The sequence below is a fragment of the Grampus griseus genome (assembly GCF_964374135.1).
Source record: "Grampus griseus genome assembly, chromosome: 5".
NCBI classification, from domain to species: Eukaryota; Metazoa; Chordata; class Mammalia; order Artiodactyla; family Delphinidae; genus Grampus; species Grampus griseus.
This window is the reverse complement of record NC_138998.1, coordinates 26,019,690-26,045,604: the sequence shown is the minus strand read 5'-3', so window position 1 is coordinate 26,045,604 and position 25,915 is coordinate 26,019,690. Positions and strand designations below refer to the sequence as shown.

The window sequence follows — 25,915 nt, the reverse complement described above, 5'->3', positions numbered from 1 at the left end:
CTTCGTTGCTGCATGCGGGCTTTCTCTAGTTGCGACGAGCAGGGGCTACTCTTCATTGCCGTGCGCAGGCTTCTCATTGCGATGGCTTGTTGCGGAGCACGGGCTCTGGGCACATGGGCTTCAGTAGTTGTGGTGCTCGGGCTCAGTAATTGTGGCCCACGGGTTCTAGAGCGCAGGCTCAGTAGTTGTGGTGCGCGGTCTTAGTTGCTCCATGGCATGTGGGATCTTCCCGGACCAGGGCTCAAACCCATGTCACCTGCATTGGCAGGCGGAGTCTTAACCACTGTGCCGCCAGGGAAGTCTTAAGCTGTTTTTTTTAATTAACTTATTTATTCCTTATAGTAACCACCACCCTACCTGCCCCCTTCCCCCAAAAGTACTGTTTTTCTCTGTTTACTGCTGATGAAAATAAGGATAAAAGTCATTACTTACCAAAATTGAGCTCTTTATATTGGGAAGTCAGGCCCCACAGTTCAGGCCCTTAATTAACCATTCTGCTCAGCTGCCTTTCAAGAGATCATTCTTAAGTATACAGGTGCTTCAGAACCACTGGCGCAGTCTGTTAAGTCTGAATTAAAATACCTACTCTTCCTCAATCTTTCTTTCTTACTCCAAAACTTCATTTAGTAACTCACCTTCAGAAAGCCTTCCATGACTTGGACATGACTCTGTTCCTTTTCCTACTGGGCATATATATCTAGCTTGTATAGTATTTGCTTATTGATATGGTCTGTTAAATTATTTATTTCAATATAATTCTTTTTTCCACGACTGGATAGCAAACTTCTCAGTGGCAGGGGCCTTACCCTCTTTTCTGTCTCCTTACTCTGCTTAGTCTTTATACAGTACCTATTCAATATAGTAAATGTTAACTAAGTAGAGGAAGGAATAGTAGCAGACTAACCATTTTAGTACCCTAAAGGATGTTAGGGTGATAAATTTTGCCATGGCATTTCACTGGAATGGTTGGATAAGATAATGCTGCAGTATGAGGGAGTTGTCCAATATCAAGGAAAGGACCTCAAATACTAGGAGGGAACTACATTTCTAATTGGGAATTGAATTTGCTGGTAAAGGTAGTAAAATGGAGGAGATTGAAGATAAGAGTAGCATGATCATATGAAAATGTAGAAATCTATATTGATAATTATGTCTTGAAAACTTTTAGGAAAGAATCTGAAAGGAGTTCTTTTTATTATTGCTACTAAATCTGTTATCAATCATTATTAATTTATACTTTGTCAAGAAAAACAGATTTTTGTAAGTGAGCAACACTGACAAGAGTATAACATATTATAGTGCAAACATGGGGAATTTAGACTCTACATTTGCTATATAAATAAAGTACCACACTTTGAAGGACATTTCTTTCTAAATAATATTTTTCTCTTTCAGGGTGATCTTGGAAAAAGAAGGGCCTCGTTCCCTGTTTAGAGGATTAGGCCCCAATTTAGTGGGGGTGGCCCCTTCCAGGTAAAAAAAATACATTTAAGTTAATCAAATTGTGGTAGTCTTTCTTGTTTCAAGCTTCATGAGGGGGGATCCTGAAAAGAAATCAAGATAAAGCACTATGGTATAACAAATGGGTATCAGTAGCCATCTAAAAGGATAGGCAGATTGTACCGTGTGCAGGTGCAGAGGACCTCTTAGTGAGATCACTGTGAAGCAGTTTTTGCAAGTTCAAAAAACCAAGAAGGCCTTAATATGATGAAAGGCCAAAAGGCCTTTCTCTATGATTTCTTTTTATCTTAGATTGACTTCTTCCATGATAGAACACTGCAGAGTTCACATGATAGAACACTGCAGAGTTCACATTCAGAGTGAAAATGTGTACCCAGCTCTCTGTATTCAAACAGTGTAGTAGATCCATATCTTATTTATTGGGTTTCAACTTTTTATGGGCTCTTCCTTTTTTAAAAATGATCCAAAATTTCATTCTTACTGTAAAGACTAAAAAAAGTGTAGTGTAAAGCTTGACATACTACCTTAAACCCACCACCTCTCACCGTGTGCACCTTTCCACAGTTACTCCTCTTCCCTCCCCATACATAACCACCATTGATAAGCAGTTGGTTATAGTCTTCCATTAATTTTTCTGGCTTATGCACATAAAATGCATAATATGTAGACTTATTATTATTTACGTAAATTGAATCATGTTTCACCAAATTTGTTTTGAAGCTTTCTCCATGAAAATAAGTGAAGCTTTTAAAAATTGTATAGTATGACTGATCCCTTATTGATAACCCTTTAGATTTATTTCCAGATTTTTGCTGTTAAAAACAATGGTTTTGTGAACATAGCTGTACCTTTATCCTTGAGTATTTAAGCAAGTATTTTTCTTTAGGATAGTTACCGAAAAGTAGAATTTCTGGATAAAAGGGCGTATGAACATTTAAACTTAGTGAACATTGCTCAATTGCCTTCTGAAAAGGCATGCCATCTTTTTATTCTCAGATAGGGAATTAGTTGCTCTTTATCCACATTTTACCAGGGTTGGCTACTATCCGTGTCTTTTAATACTTGTCAAATAGACTAAACATGATTTTTCACTGTTTTTTTAAAAATATACATTTGTTTTATTTTGTTGCTTTCATGTCCTCCTTCTTGTAATTATTTGTCATTTGTATCTCCTGTGAATTACCTATGTATATTCCTTGCCCATTTTCTCATTAGGATGCTTTCTTTTCTTATTCATTTCTAGTAATGCATTATTTATTCCCCTTGCTAATTTGGTATCATTCAATGTATCCTTTTTTTTTTTCTTTTTCGTGAAGTAGAATGTTTCATTTTCAGTCATATTAACTTCCTTTTTTTCTTAAGCACATTAAAAAAGCACAGCAGTGATACTCTCCCCATTTTTACTTGTTTGTTTACTCTTCCCCTTATTGGACAGATAATCAGGATTGTTGGGCAATAGCAGGATATTTGATACAGCAAGCAACTCATGCCTGGAAAGCTCAACAGTGAGGAGGTAGTTGGGATGCATGAAGTCACAGTCAATGAGTTAACAGGGAAAATATTTACAAATTTAATGGGATGTTTACAAATGTTAGGAAACAAGATCTGACCTGATGGGACTGATTTCTTTTGCAATTGTTCTTTTAAAGGGTGCTGTGAACTACTCTTTGTGTAGTATAGATTGGTATATAGCACAGTATCTCAAAATTGTTTAACATATACTTTGATCACTTGAGTCAGTTCTACCTTCCTCTCTTCAAAAAAACATAAAGTACTCATATCACGTTTAGTTAACTCAGTGTATTTAACTTAGCCTTATTAACACTACATAGGCCTGCCAAAGTCTTATACTTTTTCAGTTAGTTGCTGTCGGATTATTGGGGTAGGACTATCTGAGGATGCTTTATCTTTAATGAGTTGATACAAAAAGTACTTCATGGTCTTCATGAAGAAATATGTATGTGATGTTACATGAGAATGTAAATAAAAACTAAGGCATTATGTTTTTAGATTTCTGGAATAATAAAGATCAATTTATATGTCTTTTAAATCTTAAATCTTAAATCAACATGCTTATTGACAAAATTTAAATCTTTATTTTAGAGCAATATACTTTGCTGCTTATTCAAACTGCAAGGAAAAGTTGAATGGTTTATTTGATCCTGATTCTACCCAGGTACACATGATTTCAGCTGCAATGGCAGGTATGAATATATGATATTAAAAGACAAAAAATTTTCTGACACCTAGAGACTTAATATTGAATTTTAATGAATTTAACCTTGTAAAGTTAAGGCAGTTAATGTGCTTTTCATTGATTAGCATCTGTAAACATGATTTTTACATTTATTAGTATACAGTAAATTTGATTAGGTGGTATATGTAAAATCTTGTCAGTTGGCATTTTGGTATTTAGGAGTTTGTGATAGCATGCAGGTAATATAATATTTACATTGTTTTGTGTAGTACACTGAATATTTAGTGATCACTTTTAACAGTTTTAAGAATCCAACCATAATTACACTTACAAGTTACAGAGCTGTAATTTACTCTTTTCTCCTCAATTTCTGTTAGTGCCTTTTCCCTTTTTGCTGCATGTTTTGGCTTCTGTCTGAAATGTGCCGGCAGTTCTTGGTAAAGTATTCATTTTGTCCTGTGCTCAAATGCTGAAATTTTTGTGAGTGATATATTATTGATAATTCAGAGTTATTGCAACGTATGTATTGAAAAATATGTTTATCATTCCACATAAATCGCACTAAGATAACACTCAAAATGTAGGTACCAGATATGTGTACATGCTTGCTCTAGAAATGTTTCCAGGAACTCTTCTATCATCATCGATGAGACTATATGATTCTGAATTAAAACAACTAGTCGTGGGCCTCTGCACTGCCTTAAAGATAAACTGGAAGATTGGTTTGACTAGTGTGGTTCTGGAATCATTTGCTGCCCTGCATGTTAGACAAAGCCATGACCTTTGGTTCTCATTAGAAAAATTCTGTATAGTTTTCTGAGATTTGTTCTATATTTAACCATGTCTCATATTTCCAAAATATGTTGTGACTTTATAAAGCAAATTATAACTACTTTTGTCAACTGTTGATCAGTATATTGAGTTTCAATTAGATGCTTAATAATGAGTGCCTTAAACTGTTAACCATTTTCTGTTTAGAAATAAATTGGATCAATTTCAACCACATACTTAATGAACTAAGAGTAAGTTTGAAATACTAATTTCTGAAAGGTCAATAGCCATATAATAAATAGCATGTACCTTAAAAATTATTTTCATGGCTTTTTATATTTAGTAATTGTTGACTGACTCATTGAAGTTTTAAAGCTGGAAGGTAAAGCTTTAAAGATCAAGGTGGTGAAATACTCTTTACCAATGAAGAGAGATCTTGGGCAAGTTAGATAATTTATGTGAATCTCCATTACCTTATTCTTGTAATGAGTGGGTTGCTCTACATAGGTTTATGTTCTGAGAATAGTTCTTTAATACCACAGAGATCATCTAGTTACAACTAGAATTTTTTTTAATGTACTTTTACAGATGTTGAATACAACTAGATATGATTTTTCCCTCTATAAATTTGAGTGTAAAGTTAGTGGCTAATTTCAAACTACATAACCACTGTATTAGGGTCTTTAAGAATATATTTCTGGATTACCAGTGTTCATGTTTTTGTTTCTTAACCCCAGAAAATTGTAAAGAAATGTTAATCTTTCTTTTTTGAAAGAATTGATGCCAAGAAAGTAGGTAAGCAATTATTTTAAGTTGAGGATAGTTATATATTCAGTATTACAAATTTAGAGTTTCAGAATATCTTAATTCCCACTGGAAAATCTTTTTTCATTGGCATATCTAATCAGAATTTATTACTATATTTGTATCACATTGCAGAGAATTTCAGTGGAATTGCCATTTTCTACTTTTTTTCTCAAATGTGTACAAATGTTAACTCATAGTTTTCAGTTTTTATTTATACATTGATACTATTTCCCAACTTGAATTTCTTGAATTTTGGTAAATTGATAGTCTTATACTTGTTCAGAGAGTCTTGCGCTATTCATTTATTGTGTAATTTGAAAATACTTCTTCCATTTGTTTGCAGTTAGATTTTTCTGGGAACTATGCCTTCAGAGCTTCCTTGCACTATTCATGAGCAATAACATTTAGCTTTGCAGTTTTTATACATAGCTACATGGTTGGTGAAACTGAATGGTCCCATGCAGACTTAAGGTAGCCTTTTGCTCCTTTCATTCTTGTAAGAGTCTAGACCAGACTGCATTGGTTTTTCTTCAGGATAATTTTTAGAGATCTTCAAAATGTGAATTGGGGATGCAAAGTGCTTAGAGGCAGTCATGTGAAAACTTGTTTTTTAACTGGCTGTTCAAAAAAAAATGCTAACCTTGTCACTTTATCGTCAAAAATGCACTAAAATACACCATTAATGATAGTGTCTGCAAGATTTTGCCACATCAAGTAGCACATGCATTAAGCTTTAGTAACATACCTTGTACGTAGTTTTTATTCCAAGTAACCTCAATTCAGTTGCAGTTTGTATTTTATTAATATGAACTTGAGTGTTTTAGATACTAAACCTTTTTAATTAAAAGGACAGTTTGTTTAAAGGCCATCTTGTTTTCTTTTGTTTTAGTATTTCAAGGGAATAGTATAAGAATTTGTAAACCTCTCAATTTGAGCTATGAATTTTCATACATTGAAAAATTTTTTTCCAGTTGTGAGGCTATTTAATCAAATCAAGTAATGGTGACTCTGTTTTACCTGCCTTCCCCCCACCCCCTCCCCGTATGACATTTGCCAGACTAAGTGTGTCTTAGCTATTGAGGGTATTTATTTTCTTGAGAGTTTCTGTGTGTATTTGTTAAAATGAATTTGCGTATCCCTCTGTATACACCTGGACACAGGCGTGTATACAAAAAAATATAGTATTACATTTCTTCTTTATAGTAACTCCCAATTTTCAAAAGTTTTTATCTGGGTTGTGTATACTTTTCTGTACAACGGTACAGATTTAAAAGAAATGAATTCTGATTTTTATTGGATTATATATTCACACAGTGATTGCTTAACTTTTTCAATACCAACAATGTAATTGTTTAACATTTACTACATACCTAGTGGGTTTTATTTGCTTATAGCATTCACTGTTATTTTTCAGGATACATTTTCTATTTGACTTATTATTAAAGGTTAAATTTTTACTCATTAAGTAGAAATTTTGTCTTGCATTATAAAATATTCTTTTAAATAATTTGTCCATGGCAGTTTATTTAGCCAAATGGATGGCTAGACGTTTTGTGTGTTTGTATGTAAACATTCTTCCTGTTTTTTTATTTTGTAGAGCACAAGAAACTGAATACAAAATAATCCAAAATATTTCATAAAAATGGATGTGCAATATTACTGATCATAGTGCAAAAGGTGAAAGGTACTATTGTAGCCACCTATACTTTATTTTTTTAAAAAAATTACAGTTACAAAATGAAGTTACTTGAATTTTCTATTTTTGTTTTATTTATTGATTTATTGATTTTAATTTTAATTCTTTTGGCCATGCTGCGCAGCTTGCAGGATCTTAGTTCCCCCACCAAGGATTTAACCTGGGCCCACAGCAGTGAATATGTCGAGTCCTAACCATTGGGCCACCAGGGAACTCCCCTGTTTTTGTTTTTTTTTACTAAGTAGGCTGATTGTTAAGGAATAGAAAATTGTGATTTCAGCTCTGAGCATGGTAGAATGGTAGGAAAATGGGATATGATAATCCCCTCTAAATATTTTCTTAGATTCCCCTTTGACAAGGTTAGCATTTTTTCTTCAAGGCAAAATTGATCTTATTTTAGGTAAGTATTTGGACTCTGAAACTGCTACAGATGGCAGAATTTTCAGTACTCGGTACTTTTTAAAAAAAATTATGGCCCATTCTTATATTCCTTTCTTTTTCTTTTTTAACTTAAAATTTTCAAAAAGTTAGATCTCACAGTAAATATTTCTCAAATCCTTCCAATGGGATTCATTTTGTACACATGTTTCTGATGAGGTCACTGCTTGTTGTTATGATACAGAAAAGCCTGTGTCTATTTTAGGCATTTACTGTACATTTCTCCCGAGAAAAGAGTGAGATCGTGTCATCTCATGCTCCCCATCCGCAGGTCACTTCCTGTAGAAATATGGACTAACTTAAACCTCGTGAGTACTGATCTGAGCATCTCTTGCAGCCTCTAGTTATAAGAAACACACCCTGGGAATTTATAATAGCTGTGGAATTAATAGAAGGCGGGAAATGAATTTTTATTTCCTGAATTTGTGTGTGCATTATCTATTTTATAAAACTTTAATTCTGATTTCTTTATAATATTCCTTCTAGAAGGAAGAATTGGGTAACTTTTCAGTCATCGTGTACTAAAAGCTTGGGGTCGTTAGCTTGGCCATAGTAGCCTTGACCTCCAAAGAATTCCTTAGCAGTATTTAAGATTTACATGGCTATTAATGGTATCATGCCGTTCGACAGCTTTTAGAAAAAACAGTAGTTCTCTTCGCTTAGCATAACGTTTTAAAAGTCTAATACAGTGCTTTCTATTCTCTTGTCTGTTGATACTTGGCTTTCTACTTTCTTACAAAAACATTGATCTTAATACCTACCGTTACTTTCCAAATATGGGACAAGAATATATGGGATCTTGTTTGTTTTAATCAGGTTTTTTGGGGGGTTTTTTTAGTAGTTTTAGTATATTTTTCTTAGAAGGTTAGGTGGGCTTTGTTCTTACAGAAGTTAATTGAAATAAAAAGTACTGAAAATGCAATACTACAGGTATCACTCACTTAATGAAATAGACATTTTCAGCAAGTTTACTATAACCAGGATTTCTGTTAATCTGGTTTTTAATTGGTTTACATTATCAGATGGAATATTAGATGAAACAGAACTTTAAAAATTGCATTTTAAAAGTTTTTTTAAACTTTCTAATAAACTATTAACTATACTACTAATAGTATGGCCAGTATACTGCCATTTTGCTTTAACTGACTGTGGAGCAGCAACATTAATTCTTCTTAACCTACAGGTAGATTCTTCATATACTTCTAAATCAGTTTTAATGTTTAATGGGGTGCTCAGAGTATTAATATGAAATAGCATATTATCAAAATGTCACAAAATTTAAATGTCAAAATAAAAAGTAATAGGAAGTTTCTAAATTTCAGGGGCACCATCCCCAGCATCTTTGTTTGTCTTAAAAGGAGTAGGAAGATATGTTTAACTTTGACTGTTTGTCAACTTCAGACTGCCTTACCATATATAATTCTAAGCTAGTAATAAATTTTTATTTCTTCTTGCTTGTTTCATGTTTTGAATTAATAGATTATATTTTTCTAGATTTAATTAGCCTAATACTGTCTCCATAAGTTTATACTTAGAGTGTCTTTGGTTAAGAGGATGTAATAGCATAAAATCCAAGGACCAGAACTGGTAAAGGACCAATAGCTAAAAACCTGTGGATTATGCCTTGATTCTTTTGTCTAACTTAATGGTTTGCTAGCAGTTAGGCTAGTGTCTTTATTAAGAACTAGCTTGTTACTGGGAGAGTTGAGCCCCAACTGTAGTAAGCACAAGCTGTATAGATATAAGATGATGACATTCTCTCACTTACCTAAATTTTAATGTGTCATGTTCCATAGGTCAATCTGTGTCTGGAAATGAATTTTAGTTAAGTGAGAAATACCTGTTGTTTGCTTCCTGTTTAGTTTATTAACATGTACACAGCATTATGGGTATTTAAAATTTTATTCCTAGTAATATTTATAAATATGTGTTGTAATATTTTAAAGTTTACACATATGGGGGTTTTTTCAGCTTCTAATTGAGGAATTTGAGACTTAGAAGAGTGTTAATAAGCTTGGGTCCTGAGCTTATATTTTTAGACATAGAACTTTTACTTTTTTTAAAAAAAAAGCTTTGATGCTCATCTTCTTTTCAAGTAAAGTATAATAAATTGAATGAGATTTTTACCTAGACAGACTGCTTTTTTAAAAGTTGGATATAAGCATTCCCAGTTTTAGGCTTTCAAAATTTAATAAAAAGCAAATGGTTTTTTCCTAAAATTTCCACATAATAATTAATAAAAACCATTGTGAGTAACGCAGAGTGTTTTGTTGGTTTGTGCTGCTGAGCAGCTTTTTACTAATAAACTCCTAATATTACTGTATAAACATTTAGCTAATGCACATATTTAAGTTTAAAATAAAGAATCATTAAATTAGGCTTATGACCAGAATTCTGATGTCAGGTGCACATTTGCTTTAGAATATAATTTGAATATCTTTAGTTTAACATTTTCACTGAGAAGAATGGGATTCAAGAGAAAAAAAAATTGAACTCCATAACTTTATTCTCAGTTAAGCCAACATGCAAGAAAAATCTTTTCCAAACAAAATATTTAAACTGATCTGGTTTCATATTTTTCTTCTCTTTCCTTTTATCAAGAATATATGCATGAAAAGAACTTTTTATTTGAAACATCTTCCTGACACCCTGTCCAACACATTAAATTTTTATTATTTTAGTACTGGCTGATGCTTACAAAATTGTTGGTCCCTTCCTAGTTTTATATTATGTATGTATGTAGTATTAAAAGCACTTGAGAAATGGAGACTATATAATCATTACAAAATTATTGAAGGAGTTATTAAACCAAACTTATTTCAGTTATTTTGCTTCATAATAGAGTCAGTCTGAGCATCTGTTTGTGAAACATCTGGCTGTTTCCACAGTATTAATATAGTGGATTAAGGGAGTAAAATTTGAGTTGGCTAAATTATCTGACATTATAGAAGGGAAAAGAACCTGTGAGACTAAATTCTACTTTGTAAACAATTCAGTAAAATTATTTTGCCTTTGTAGATATACCCATACTAACTTTGAAAGCGAAAAAAGGTTTATGATTAGTTCTCCACTATATGTTAACTAAAAAAACAAATTACTCCTAAGTGTACCACAGCATTTTTGTTCCTGAAAGTACTTTACTAATATTAAGTGTGCTGGTTATATTTCAAAACCTTTCTAAAAATAATGTGCTTGACCCACTAGTATTTGATAGCAAGTATTTAAAATTAAGATCCTTAGACATTTCTGCATGTAAGTTTTCACTGAATTTAAAGGCCAAATGAATAAATGTAGGTTGATGTAAGTTATATCAAGTTTGTGTAGTGATCTTAAGTGTTCACAAGTATTATATGAAAATCCTGTTTTGTATAGATGAAGCAATCTTCATAAATTTCCATCATCAAGATTGCGTTTCATGTGCTGCTATTTTCCCACAGCACTAGGAAGATAGCAAGTAAAAGATATGCACTAGCCTAGAAACATACTGTTCCAGAGATCTTACTTTACTACCTGGAATGAGCCATCTTAGGGGACCACCCTTCTTGATAGTTAATACATAGTACTTTAGTTTTAAAGTAAGATAGAACTACCTTCTACTTTAAGTTTCTCTCTTCAGTGTCTATAAAAGTAAGAGGGAAGTTCTGATTTGTAACTTTTTGAACTTTTAAGTTTTTGTATGTTTTTAAGTGGATGAAAAATAGATCTGTCCTATTAACCCTAACAGAACCCTTATCTCTGTGATACCATTATTTTAAGAGTATTAGTAATTGTGTGCTTATATAAAGTATTCACAAGGCCAAACAACAATTCTTTCTGTTGTACAATCAACTTAAGATCAGATATTGGTAAATGCTGACGTTTATGTAGACTCCATTTTGAACATAGTGGTTTGTGATTTAGTTGGACCCCAAGTAGCTATTGTAGAGTTTGCATGCAAAAAAGCCCTAAAATACACAAGATTTCTATGTTTCTTTGTAGAAATGGGTTTCTGAATTTAGAGAGTAGAGTGCCACCCATAGGATATTCTGAATATGTTGGAAGAGGAGTTTATATATAATCATATTTTGCTCTTAAAAGAATCTTTTAGTTATGGTCAGAATTTGAGACTGATTTGGAAATAAAAAGTACAAATGTTCATGGTTGAATGGATTTGTAAAATAAAAGTGTAAAGCATACATCATTTGATAGTTTAAATATTTATTTTCTTTAATATAGATTTATATAGTTTTTAAAATCTTGAAGTTAATAGTGTGTTCTTAATTTTTACCAGAGTTCATTTTAAACATGTTTGTTTAGGTTTTACCGCAATCACAGCGACCAACCCCATTTGGCTTATAAAGACTCGGTTACAGCTTGATGCAAGGTATGTTAATTCATTAAAACAAAATTTGTTAAAGTTGGCTTCAACTAAATTTCTTCTATAAATTTGTATCAATGAGATCTCAGTGCCAGGTATCTAAACATTTTTTCCCCTCATTTGCTGCTGATTTTTTTTGTTTTGTTTTTTGGTTTGGTTTTTTTGTTTGGTTTTAAAACTTGGCTGCACCATCAGAGGCAAAAGTGACATTAATAGTAGGCAGTATAACAGTTTCTAGGAAGGAAAGTATATTGTACACTGTGTTTTTCAGTAAAGGAAGAAGAAAGAAAAATGACTTATTAATCTAGCCCGAGCTGTGATACTTTCATTCACTCCATGTGTGATTATAATCGGCCTCCTGACACCTAAATAAACAACATGATCAATGAGTCTAGACTGAGTCTTTAAGGATCATTGCTCAAACTCATGAACCTTGTACCCAGAGCGTTCTGGCGTGGATTTTAGCTCTTGTGTATTCATGGACTTCATCTGTTACCGCCAGCCACTTTATAGCAGCAGGATCATTCATTCAATATATCTATAATGAGCAGGTACTGGTAGGTTCTAGAGATATCCCAGGAAACAGTTGGGACCAACTTTAAATGGAATAGTCAAGGGATGGTTTTTTGAGCCCATTTTTAACCAGAGGCAATAGTGCAAATCTCACATATCCTAAGTTTAGGGCCTTTGATGTGTTCTGGCAGCTGAGACAAAGATAGAAGCAGTGTGGCTTAGAGTCCTGCCATCTCAACTCCTGTTGGCCTTCAGAATGGAGGACAGGGAAAAAGTAACACTTCTAAGTAGAGCAATGACCTTATCTGATGTATTATAATAATAATAATCACGTTGATAGTTTTGAAACTGTTTAGCCTTTCAGTCTGGAGTAGACTGTGTATAACAATTTTCACTGTTTTTTATATTTTAGGGTTTGGGAAGTCTAGTGTAGATATCATAGATTATAAATAAAACTGATCTAAGAAATCATTAACAATTATGCCTGCTTAAAGCTCTGTTTTCCACATCCTGTCATGTGGAATTGTATGCTATTTGGAGACTTGAAAAGCAGTGTCTAATTCTTGTTTCATCTAGAATAATTTTTAATGAAATGTTAAGTGTTGCAGCAGGACTCAGAGTTTATCTCCTAAAGCCAGAGATCTGAAAGGTAATGGTAGGTAAGCCAACCCAGAGGTTAAAAAGTGTGAGATGCCAGTCCCTACTGTACTGTGATAAACTACCAGGGGCATGCTTCAGTATGCTATAGGGTGGATTGTAGGTGATCCCAGAAAAGCATGGATTAAATCTCTTTAATGTTGTAAGTGAAAAAAATAATAATCAAGCCAGCACAATTTCCTAGGCTTAGGGGTGGGGAAATGGGATGGGGCTGGGGTAGTAGTGAAAGGTTGATTTGAGGACGCTCCCTTACAGCACAGATCAAGAACAGGGCTGATGTGTTTGCATATTGACCTTGAGGACTCACAGCCCTTGACTTCCTTGTAAGAAAGGATATGACAGCAGAAACTAATTACAGTTGGTTGCATGGATCATTCAACTGAGAAGCTATTTATTCAGTACCATTAGTTGAGGATAGTCATTGATTCAAGACAATTATTAGTTTATAAAATTGGAGGAATCTGTAGGTTATCAGGTAGGTGTCTTAGTTGTGATTTTATTTTGTTATGTTATCCAGTTGTATATAATTTATAAATAGTTAAGTTTTCTATTTCTTTTCCGGTGGGTGGCATTTAAACCCATTTCTTACAGATAAAGTTGTATTGGGGGAATCATGATGAAGGTAGTAAATATTTTTACAAACTCAAAATTATATACTTGTAAAAGAGTAGATGCTGCACCCTTAAGTAGCACTAAGAAAGTTTTCTTGGGCACAGTGCTTCATAAATACTTGATAACTGTAGAAGTCCTCATTCAGTATTTACTGAGGTGAAAGATATGGCCATTACCTTCAAAGGATCATAGGAAATTTGATTTAAAGTCACCCAGTCACTTTTGGGGAAGAACTGGGTGGGCTTGGAAGAATCCCCCAGGTACAGAGAAATTAGCCTAATTATACTCCTTGCTTTGTGATATTCTATTATCATTGGTGTCTCAGTCTTTTTTTTTTTTTTTTCCCCTGTATTGGGTCTTTGTTGCAGTGTTCAGGCTTTCCCTCGTTGCAGCGAGCAGGGGCTACTCTTTGTTGCAGTGTGCGGGCTTCTCATTGTGGTGGCTTCTCTTGTTGTGGAGCACGGGCTCTAGGCTCGAGGGCTTCAGTGGTTGCGGCACACGGGCTCAGTAGTTGTGGCTCGCGGGCTTTAGAGTGCAGGCTCAGTAGTTGTGGCGCACGGGCTTAGTTGCTCCGCGGCATGTGGGATCTTCCCCAACCAGGGCTTGAACCCGTGTCCCCTGCATTGGCAGGCAGATTCTTAACTACTGCACCACCAGGGAAGTCCCAGTCATTCTTTTTATATATTATTAAATGCGAAAAGACTCAGCTTACTTAGAACTACATTTAATATAATGTGAGGGGTTTTTGTTTATTTTGTTCTGTTTTTATCTTGAGCTGCAGTCACAGTGTGTTTGAACACAGTCACAGTGGATTTTGTTGCTTATTCATACAGTCAGACTTCAATGAAACTGAAGATTCAAAGTAGTTATTTTGCATTCAGTAAAATAAACTATGTTACCTGTCTAGTATGACAAATTTGGGACAGAAGAATAGGAAATCTAAAATGAATGTTTTAAAATTCTGATTTTACTTCCTCATGAATTAAAGAGGGTTATTCCTTAGTAGAGTGGCATATTTCTATATATTTCATTTACTTTATTTAAAAACCTATACTACTTTATTTTTGTTAATAAGGTTTTTCCCTTTTGCTTTTCAGGAACCGTGGGGAAAAGCGAATGGGCGCTTTTGAGTGTGTCCGTAAAGTGTATCAGACAGATGGACTTAGAGGATTTTATAGGGGCATGTCTGCTTCATATGCTGGCATATCCGAGACTGTTATCCATTTTGTTATTTATGAAAGTATTAAGCAAAAACTACTGGAATATAAGATTGCTTCTACAATGGAAAATGAAGAAGAGTCTGTAAAAGAAGCATCAGATTTTGTGGGAATGATGCTAGCTGCTGCCACCTCAAAAACGTGTGCCACAACTATAGCATATCCACATGGTAAGAGGACTTGAATGTACATGAGTAATCTTCTGTTAAATCAGAAATATTTTCCCACCCCAGCCAATGGCCAACTTATTAGAGTATTTATAATTTTACTGAATTACAGTATAACTAAATACAGTTAACCGTAATGGGTTAACCGTAATGGGATTAAACCTGTATGAGTCACATAAGGCTGTTTTAATAGGTCAGTGCAGGTATGCTATAGTAGCATGGTGGCAATTAGGCATGGGCTCTGGACAGTCAGATTTCAGCCTAGAGTCAGATTCCAGCCAGGTGACTTGGGCAAGTTTCTGTTTTTTAAAAAAGTATGGATGTAGGTGCCATACTAGATACTTTATTACTACATACATATATACAGTATACATTATTGCTAATCTGCACAAATATCGTGCAGAGTACTTATAAGTCTAGAGATAATGCCAGAACATAACCAGAATTGTTTTCATTTTCAGATGGGAAACCAGAAATGTTAAGATTAAGTAACTTGCTCAAGGTCACATAGCTTAATTACCCAGTGGTGGAGCTCAAATTTGAATTGAAGTCTGTAATCCCAAAGACCAAGTTATTTTGTATTGTTTCATGTTGGCAAATAAGTATATATTAATGATTTTTAAAACTTCTGTTTTTTAAGTTTTATAATATTAGCCTTTTTCATTAATAACTAAGAAGACCACTTAAGAATTTCTCTGTAACACGCTGAGGGTTTTTTTGTAACATTTTTGTTGTTTTGTTAAAGTGTAAACTTTGATTTTGGTATGTTTGAGGGTTTAGTTTGGTTTGGGTTTTTCATCTAAGTGCTTCGCTTTTGTTATGCTGATTAATGTTTACAGTCACGTTTGTAAAGCTAAGGCTATGTGATTAAAGCTCTGTCAGGAAAAATGAAATAGCTAGAAAATGAGTATTTGCTCTAAAACGTAATTTATGAATAAAAACAACTCTTGAACAAAATGGGACTGTCAGCTTACCTCCAGTTTCCTGAGGGCCATTCCTGACTTCTTTAAGAGAAATCAAAAGAGGACAGTACCAGCAGCATTGGGTAGGTTCTGGCCTCCTATGGGACGGTGACCTGCTCAGGTGAGAGAGAGAGAGGGTTTTGGAGTTGCAAGCACCCTGTCTCTTCAAGTGAGATGATATCATTATAAGAAGAGGTACAGTTTATAAACAGTATTTTGGAGTGAAATATATAAATGACATGAATATTTAAGACAGGACGTAGGAGATTTCAAATGTTAACATTTGCAGTGAAAGTTACTTTCAGCCATTTCCCTCAGGCCCATCAGGAGCATTGTGTTGAAAAAGTTTGAAAAATAATGGGCGTGGAAAGAACAGATTCTTCGGTTGAAACTCTTAATTCTTGTCCCAGCCTCTGCCTTCAGCTGACTAAAACTTCTTAGTAGCCCCCATTTCTTTCTTTACCTTTTAAAATGAAAAATTAGACTAACCTTTAAGATCCTTTACAGCTCTAAAGGTTTATGATTTTTGCCTGGTTGCTTCCCAGATGTGGCCTTTTAGCTGACCCTAACTAGTATTTCAAGCATTTTCAGACTCGTCCACATGAAATTTCATGTTGGTATATGTGGACCATTGTGAATAAATTAATAATTCTACTTTTTCATTGCAATGTCCACTTCTTAAAAATCTTTCCTGCTTGTTTCTCACTGTATCTTTTTGTATTCATCTTTGATACCACCTCTATTCTCTTTCCAACTTTACCTTTATTTATCACATCTATTCTCCCTTTTATCTATATCCAGTATACAGCTGATATTTTTGTTTATTCTGTCTTTTACCATTCAGGAACCTATGAAATTTTATAATTAGTATATGTGATTTTAGCCAGCTAGCTTAGGAGATTGGTGAAAGACATGGCTATGGTAACTAGTTTCAATAAGTTGCACATTAAAAATTACTCCTCATTTATCCTGAGCTTACACTTACAGTCTGATAAATGGGATTTGTCCAATATTAGGAGGGGTATAAAGATATCACACTGGTTTTTAAATAAAATGACTTTATTTTTTTCCCATACAGAAGTTGTAAGAACAAGACTGCGTGAGGAGGGAACAAAATATAGATCCTTTTTTCAGACACTGTCTTTGCTTGTTCAAGAAGAAGGCTATGGGTCTCTTTACCGTGGTCTGACAACTCATCTGGTGAGACAGATTCCAAACACAGCCATTATGATGGCCACCTATGAATTAGTGGTCTACCTGCTCAACGGATAGCACCACCAGGCTGCTGTACTATAAAGAGGGAAGACCAAAAGATACAGTGGACCATGGAGTACCGAAGCCAGCTTGGTGGACAGAAGGAAAATAGTGTGGGAACATGGAACTATACCTAAGTGGAAGTTTGGTTGTAGGAATTAAAGTAATCATAACCACATTACTTAGTCTTTTTAGTAATGTGAAAAAAAACCTTGGCTGCCTCCAAGAAAAAGCCTTTAGAAGCGCTCGTTCTTCAAAATTGCCATTTTCTCTACCATGTCCACAGGACACAGTTGGCATTTTGTTGATTTATGGCAATCAGAGTATAGTGTTTATTCCATGAGCACTTTTCCAGTTTTCTAGACAGAGCCATCTGTAACTGTATAACTATCCAAAGATAGTATTGCCAGTCATAAATTTCTAACTTCTGCATAATTCCTATAAAATTGAAAACAGTGATAGTATTTTCGCATTTCCTTGAGAGGATCTGGCACTATATTTTAAAGTTAATCATTTGGGATTAGTAGTCACTGTTTTTGACGACAAATGAAGTAGTGTCTAAACATGTGTTTATTTTTAGCTTTAAAAATGTTTTGGTTTCCACTGCTCACAGGTGCTTTATGTTTAGCATAATGTGAACACTTAAATTGTTTGTTAATGTATCAACTCAAATGGTAATAGTTTGGGACACAACCAGTAGAATGTTGATTCTTGGCCATTTCAGTAACTTGAGCATGTCCTCTTATCTTTTCTAACCTAATGATACATGAATGAATGCAGTGTCTTTTCAGTGACTAATTAATTATGAACTTGAATTATCCCCTGCCATACCTAGGTATCATTTTCTTAAAATGGAAAAAATTTACTGCTTCTGAATGTTTCTCTATTTGGTTTCACATTAAGAATTTGAACCTTTGAATTATTTCCAGAAGCTCTGCATACATTGTATTTATTTAGTAGAGAAAATGGTAATTTTTAGCTTTGTCCTTACAAGGTGTTTTCTTTTTTTAAGATGATGTTATAAATACCTGGGGCAGCATAAACATTATAGACGAAGGGCCCTCTGCAATCTGATTGGGCAGGTAATGATCCTAATTAACTTAGTTTTATAAATGAACAAACTGCTTTGGACAAGGAATTTATTCCATCCGAATTTCTTGAATGGTAAATCATAGAAAGATTCAAGTTAATTCAGATTAAGCGTGTTAACAGGATATAGCTTTTACATTTTGCTGTTGAGTTCAACTGCTTGCTGTTGAGTTCAACTTTTAATACTTTAAATGTATTATATGTATGGCCCTTACGAAGATATTTACTGTAATTCAATTAAAAGACTTTTCGCTTATGGATGTTGCTATACTGGTGTATGAAACTTACACAATTAAACTCCAGTGTGGTAGTCATTTCAGTATACATGAACTGTACATTTTGTGCAATGGCTTTATCTTAAGAATGACTTTTTGTGAATGCACTTTGTGGCCTTTTGGGGGGGAGGGTGAGAGTAGGAGAGAATTCCCAAGATTACTTTTTTTAAGTATTGGTTATGTATTAGGCAGAAACAGTGTTCATAACATTTTTCTGGGATTTAGGTATATTTTGGAGATCTTTACTATAAATGTTTTAAGTATTCTTATGTACACTGTAGTGCCCCTAACATATAAAAAAATCATAGCATGTCATTGCAAGCTTTCTCCACTGTCACCAGTGAGACACAGTGCCCTCTTAAATTCCTACACCTTAACTTCCTTGCAATCAACAGTAACTGGATGTTTTTGAGGTGCTTCGATTGGAATTTAAAATATTCCAATCTCTTTGGAGACCAAAGGCAAATTCAGTTTCATTACCTTTGGGATTATTAACACCTTTTATGGTGAATTTCAGCTTTGACATATATTGTGAGGAACATGCCCCCCACCCCCAAAAACAAACAGTAATGGGGTTTGTAACTTAAATCTGTAAAGAAAGTGTCAACATATAGTGTTTTCATTTTCATGTGCCACTTATCCTGCCTAATACAGTGCAATTTGCCTTGTGAAGATCTGTAAACATTAGTTGTATTGAATGTCAGACAGAGACTCTCTAATCTTAGTGATCTGAATACCCCACAAATGATTAAGAATGATATAAAAACCAGCAGCTAAGGAACATCTTATCTAGTTGTAGCAAATTCATAACAAGTGTCCTTCAAGGATGAACTCGTATTCTATTCCTGTTTGTATTTGTATTGACCCTTTTGTGCATTTTTTTCAGCTTTTAAAAGTGAATATATTTACGTGCTGGAAGGAAAAGATCTTAGAGTCTCAGACTTTGTTTCTTTGTGCGACAACTGGAAAGGAGCAATGAAGTTTATTTTGTTTTTTCCCCCCAAAGTACAATCTGCCGTAGTTTATGTATGACAAAGATAATTTAAAAAGAAAACTTTATATAAAAATTGTACATAAAGTTTGTCTTTGAAACATTTCTTTGGAGATTTTTTTTTAATTGATGCAAACGTTTAAAAAGAAAAAAAGAAAAACACTTAAAAACCATTGGACTTCTTTTTTAAACTGTTTTATTTTCATCTGTTTTCTATCAGATAGCTTTTTATTTCTAGTGTAGAGGTAGTCAGCACTCTTCAAATTGGTATGTACTTTTATTGGAGAATTGTCTCAGAAAATTGAACTTTTCAGGTTAAAGCGGTACATACTGAAAGAACATACTCATAGAGCAGCAGATAGGAACTCTGGTACTTGTGGCTTACAGAAACAGTTTACTAGATTTCAAAGTCAAAAATCTGAGAATGATCAACCTGTGATTGTGGGGTACCATACAGTGCTTTTAAATCCAGGGAAAAAACTGTATCACCAAAGCTTTTGTCTTGGTTTTCCTTATGTATGTAATTTCGTGGAACCAATCTTACTAGATGGAACCCTAAAGCAATTGATTTTTTAACTCTGACACCAAGAGAGAATATCATTAAATTATTTAATCCAGACTTTTGTCTCCTAAAACCAAATGCCCATTGTGGAATAGCATTATTCTATGAGGACCAGCTGAGTTTGGGTTGTTAAGAATAATGCGTGTTTACTCTTTACTGGAGTATAAATACGTCACCATTTTTAGATTTTGTTTTAGATCACTACAAATACTGATTTGATCTTGAAGGACTTAAGTGCTAGGAATCAGTTTATCCTTTACCCTTCCAGCGTTGTTCGTGCTGTCTTTTGTTGTTTACACGCTTTTCTGCCTGGACTGTTAGCAGTATAGGGACCCCTTTGGGGCTGGTAAATAATAGTTCAGCCTTTTTCTCCTCTAGTATTGATCATGACTTTAACATTCCTAAGAATATAGATGTTTCTAAATGATTTAAATTGGAAGGGGATTTTAACTATATAAAAGTATTTAATACAATATACTAACTTTCGGCCCACACAAATCTCCATTGTGCCCTTATATTTCTCAATCTACACTCTGCTTTTTATGCTACTCCTTTTAGAAACTGAAAATTCTAGTTTTACTCAGTTTTTGTGTTAATAAACATTTTGAATGTGTACCCCTGCATATGTGAACCATTAAATTATGACCTGTCAGTCATAGCTAAATAATCAACTTCAAAGAGTTGATATCCTTTGACCATTTATGTGACGTTTGCTATTGAATTCCTGTATGTGGCTGTAAATTATGTGCATTTACTCTGTATTTATGTTAACTAGCTGAATTTTATTTGAATTGTTAAAATTCCAAAAATTAAAATATGCATATGAAAATCCAGTGTTCATTTTTCAGTTTTTCTATAATGTATCCTAATACTCTGGTATGGTGAGAATGTAATCGTACTTTCTTAGGATTAATGTGTAGAACAAAAGTGCATGGCCATTTTTTTCAAGTTAAGTGTTAGGGTCCTACCTGCTAGACCTAGTGATAGATACCTCTAGGAATTGAAAGGTCAAATACTCCCACTCCCTCATAGTTCAGGAAGAAATTTCTTTTCTTGCATATTTTCCACAGGTTTGTTGATCTGTAAATCCAGGACATTTCATGTATCAAAATATCTAATTTGCAAAGAATATTTGAGAAATTGGAGCCTGATTAGGTTATTTGATTGATTCCTCCCTAGCTTGTAATTTTTTTTTAACAGTAGGAGCTTTTGTTTTAATTTCAGCCTTTGGGAAAGCTAAGAATATTAAAGGTAAAGAGCTGGAAACTTGTTATAATAACCAACTGAATCCACATATGATAGATTGAAATACAAGTGACACAGATATAAGTGTTATGTAGTGCCTACCCACTTTATATTTTGTCTGTTTTGTTTTTTTAGGTTTTCCCAAATTGTAGCAACCGTCAAACCACCTAGTTTTGTTAGGAAACCAGGACAAATTTGTCATGTTCCATTTGTCAACATAATGCTGAAATTGGCCTCCTGACAGTACTCTTTCCACTGAAGACTGAAATGGTGGGTAGAGTGAAGATATTGGCAAAATAATGGTATGACTTAGCTCAAGTGTCCCAGATGTAAATTGTGTGGATGTTACCAAATATCAGGAGCTGTGATAGAAGAAGGAATCTGTGAGTTAATGATTTCTTAAGGTTCAAGTGTGACATCTGTACAACTGATACTCAGGCAAGCAAGCAAAGTGTAGTTAAATGATTTCCTTTGTTAATTTTTTGCATTGCACAGACCAGCTGACTACCTTTATGTATGGAGTCAACTTAGTAAATTTGTAGAGTGCTATGTTTATACAGTGATTTCATGTGATTTCCCAACAGCCTGTATATTGGGTGAATAGACACATGATATTTAAAGGGTTGTTAGTTACAGCTGGTCTTTTTCAATTTGAGTGTTTGTGTTTACTCACTACACTAGGTTATTCATCAGCACTTGAGATGACCCTGAGATGATTAAAAAAAAAAAAAAAAGCCTTCCCTGGTGGCGCAGTGGTTGAGAGTCCGCCTGCCGATGCAGGGGACATGGGTTCGTGCCCCGGTCCGGGAAGATCCCACATGCTGCGGAGCGGCTGTGCCCGTGAGCCATGGCCGCTGAGCCTGCGCATCCGGAGCCTGTTGCTCCGCAACAGGAGAGGCCACAACAGTGAGAGGCCCGCGTACCGCAAAAAAAAAAAAAACCTAAAAGATAGATGGGGATTGGCTTAGAATGAAACATTGGGGAGTCATGAGAAATGGAGCTCAGTAAGTAAACTGGAACAACATGGCCTGTCTGTCTTTGAAACTGATCTATATAGAGCTTAGATTACGTCCTGAGGCTACTGGAACGGCAGTGGATTTTTTTTTCCAAAGCATCATAGAAAATCAGACTTAACAAATAGGTTCAGTTTGTTTTAGATGGGCAGCCCTCAATTATACTACCTGTGAACCTCAGGGATGTTGTATTTTCTCTGAAGTGTCATGGTGATTAATTCTGTTAGAAAAATCTGGAAAGGCTGCCTGGAAAAAAATAGTATTTTTACCCAGACTTTGAAACAGGGATGGAAATATGGGCTGATACAGGGAGGGGTGTTCCTTGAAGTAAAGATCAAAGTTTTCTAATAGCCCATTAGGAAAAATAATCCATTTTCTTTTATTCTTTCCTGGGAATTGATTCAAAAGTAACTGTCTTGACATTTTGAAAACTAGTGGTAGATCCAGGATTCTAAACCTAGTCAAATTCAAAGGAGCTCATTACATCTAGCCCAACAAAATTTAGTGCTAGACCCTCCTTTTCTGTTATCCAGTTCCCTACTTTTAAAAGCACCTCATAGGGGCTTCCTTGGTGGTGCAGTGGTAGAGAATCCGCCTGCCGATTCAGGGGACGCGGGTTTGTGCCCTGGTCTGGGAAGATCCCACATGTCGCGGAGCGGCTGGCCCGTGAGCCATGGCCGCTGAGCCTGTGCGTCTAGAGCCTGTGCTCCGCAACAGGAGGGGCCACGACAGTGAGAGGCCCGCGTACGGCAAAAAAATAAATAAAAGCACCTCATAATTCCTCCCTGAGTCTCATTGTCAAGAATAAATAGCCCATTTTCAACTGCTACTTCTGAACCTTAGCTTTCAAGATTATCCAATAAGATTGATGAAAATTGTATGAACTGCGAGTTTTAGTGGCCCAGGTTATTTGATCTATATCTTCCTAAACTATATACTGATTTTTTGTTTTGCTTTTTGTCTCCACGCCCCTGATAAGTATGCTAGGGCAACTAGACAATAATATGAATAAAAATGAACAATTACATCACCAAACACAAAAGATGGATGATAGGTCTAAAGGTAAAAATTAAAATTGTAAACCTAGAAGAAAATATCTTTGCAACCTTGGAGTAGGCAAGGATTGAAATTTACCAAAAAAAGGCACTAACCATTAAAAAGAAGAAACATCAAAATTAAAAAGACACCATTAAAAGTAAAAATGCAACCACAGACAAAATATTCACAGTATATCTGACAGGACATTTAATAAGGAAAATTTTTAAGGTAAAGACCTGAACAGCCACTTTACAAAAAAGTAGGCATATGAGAAGATACTTAACATGATTAATGAATTAGAACCAAGGAAACACTACAGTGCACCCTGTACAATGACAAGTAAACATCATACCGAGGAGGTTCAAACAACTGGGACTCATACATTGTTGTTTAGAGTGTTAAAATGGTACAGCTACTTTGGAAAGATGCCATTTCTAGGAAAATTTAAAACTATATCCACTGTATCACCCAGAATTATTACCAGGTGGGGAGGAAAAGTTTCCCGAGAGAAATGAAAAGTTGTCCTCAAATGTTCATAGCAGCTTTATTACTAAAGGTGGTCATCAAGAGAAGGTCACTTTATGTTCATACAGTGCAATACTGCACAGCAAAACAAAAAGCAAGATGTGAATTACTGATACATGCCATAGCATGGATGAGTATCAAAAACATGTTAGATGCAAGAAGCCTGGCACAGAATAGTATATCCTCTATTCCATTTATGTGAGGGTCAGGAACAGGCAAAACTACTCAACATGATAGAAGCCAAATTAATGTTTACTGGAAGGTGTGGGGGAGGAGCTGACTAACAAGGGGGCCTAGTGGAACTCTGGAATAATGGTCATCTCTCACATGTTGATTTGGGTAGTGGTTAAATAGGTGTGTACACAATATGAAAATCATTAACTGTGCATTTAATATTTGTTCACTTTCAACATGTATTTAAAAAGTAACGTGAAATAAAGATACTTAAGGAAAAGAGTAAATTTTGAGTGAAAGCTACAGAATGAAACCCATGAAGACTTCAGATACTGGAAGTATCAAAGGACAGTTCATAAAGTAGTCATGCTTAATATGTTTCAAGAAATATATAAAATGGAGGTTTTACAAGTGAATATCTGATTGTGGTATGAGTAAGCTGGACCTCTGAGCAACTCATCTCTTCCGTGACAGCTAATCTTAGAACATGCTTCTTAAGGCATTGCTGGCAAAAAAACAGAAGGGTTCCCCAAGGACTTTTTCCCCTCCAGTCCTCTACCCCAAGCCCAAAGCTAAACTATTAGAGTAAATCTGGATTAATCAGGGTAGGGACTGGTGCTGCAGTTTAGATGACCAGGAGCAGTTAGTTATATTTGGGGTCTGGGGCTGAAGAGTAGGGGAGTCAGAGCAGGCTGAGGTGCTTCCAGGATGGGAATACCAGTAGAAGTAGAATCAAATCGTTAGAGGAAAACTTTCCAAGTTAGGCCTACAGAATTCTCATAGCATTACTTGATGATCACCAAACACGTTAAGACCAGCCACTATGAGTGATTACAGAAACACAGAAACAACACATTTAACACTGTCAAACACTTAATAGGTTCCAACTGACAAGACAGAAAATGCAGAGTAGCTGTAATTACTAAGATGAGCATACAATAAGAAACATAAGGGATAAACAGACCAAAAGTTAAAATACAGGAACTGACATCAACTCAATAGATAAGTCAAAAATGGACTAGACATAAGTGAAATGATTTAAACTGTAAGGTATATCTAAATCATTGACCTAGAAGACAGCAAAGAGAGAGAAAAGGACTATGAATGAGAAGTTAGGAGACATGGAGGATGGAATGAGAATGTCTAATACTACATTATATTAAAGTAATGAAGAGAATAGAGAAGAGGCAATATTTTAAAAGGTAAAATTCCCAGAGTTGATAAACATGGATCCGTAGCTCCACGAATCACAGTGTATCCTAAGTAGGATTAAATCATGCCTATACACATAGCGAAACTGAAGAACATCAAAGCAAGGTGAAGATCTTGATTTCTGCTACCTGCATAATGGGCTACGTTTTAGGGCCACAGTTTCTAATGAGTGCAATTAAAATACTAGATAAAATACTTCAAAAATCTTATCATCCTAGAGTTAATATAATAATGAGGAACAAGCAGGCCAAAATCCAAGATACAGCAAGAACCTATAAAGTTGATAGGCACTTAGACATGTTTGCTGATCTAACTATAATCTTGATAGCCTTTCAGAACAAGGGAGACAGAAGCAGATGACCAAGCAGGTCTCCCCTAAGTTGAGGAGCCTAGTAGACCCTTACCGTTAAGCTGGGACCCCAGAAGTACATTTGGAGTCTTCTTTCTGCCCCCTTGGGACCAGACAAAGTTTCCTTGGTGCTGAGCAGAACTGAGAAGAAAAATTGAAAGAGGAAAAGAGCCTATCCCTGAAACTGTAGATCAAGTACTGACCCTTGAGCAGAATTAAAGCCCAAATCTGCATTATTAGAGTGGGGCGGGGGACCCTCGGGTCATGAATGAAAGTGGTTCCAGAAATACAAATCTCAAGTGCACAATAGAAGCAAATCCCATTCATTCCTGG

General features: G+C 34.9%; 1 protein-coding gene across 1 annotated transcript in view; it reads left to right on the top strand.

The window, feature by feature from the left end:
• Positions 1 to 20,835, top strand: part of SLC25A36 (solute carrier family 25 member 36) — a 40,854-nt gene extending 20,019 nt beyond the window's left edge. Inside the window, exons 3-7 of the mRNA XM_082654517.1 lie at positions 1,396 to 1,473; positions 3,565 to 3,665; positions 11,667 to 11,733; positions 14,607 to 14,896; positions 16,934 to 20,835. Coding sequence (XP_082510643.1) covers positions 1,396 to 1,473; positions 3,565 to 3,665; positions 11,667 to 11,733; positions 14,607 to 14,896; positions 16,934 to 17,127 — 730 coding nt within the window. The 3' untranslated portion in view covers positions 17,128 to 20,835. The remainder of the gene's footprint in view (positions 1 to 1,395; positions 1,474 to 3,564; positions 3,666 to 11,666; positions 11,734 to 14,606; positions 14,897 to 16,933) is intronic.
• Positions 20,836 to 25,915: the final 5,080 nt, after the last annotated feature.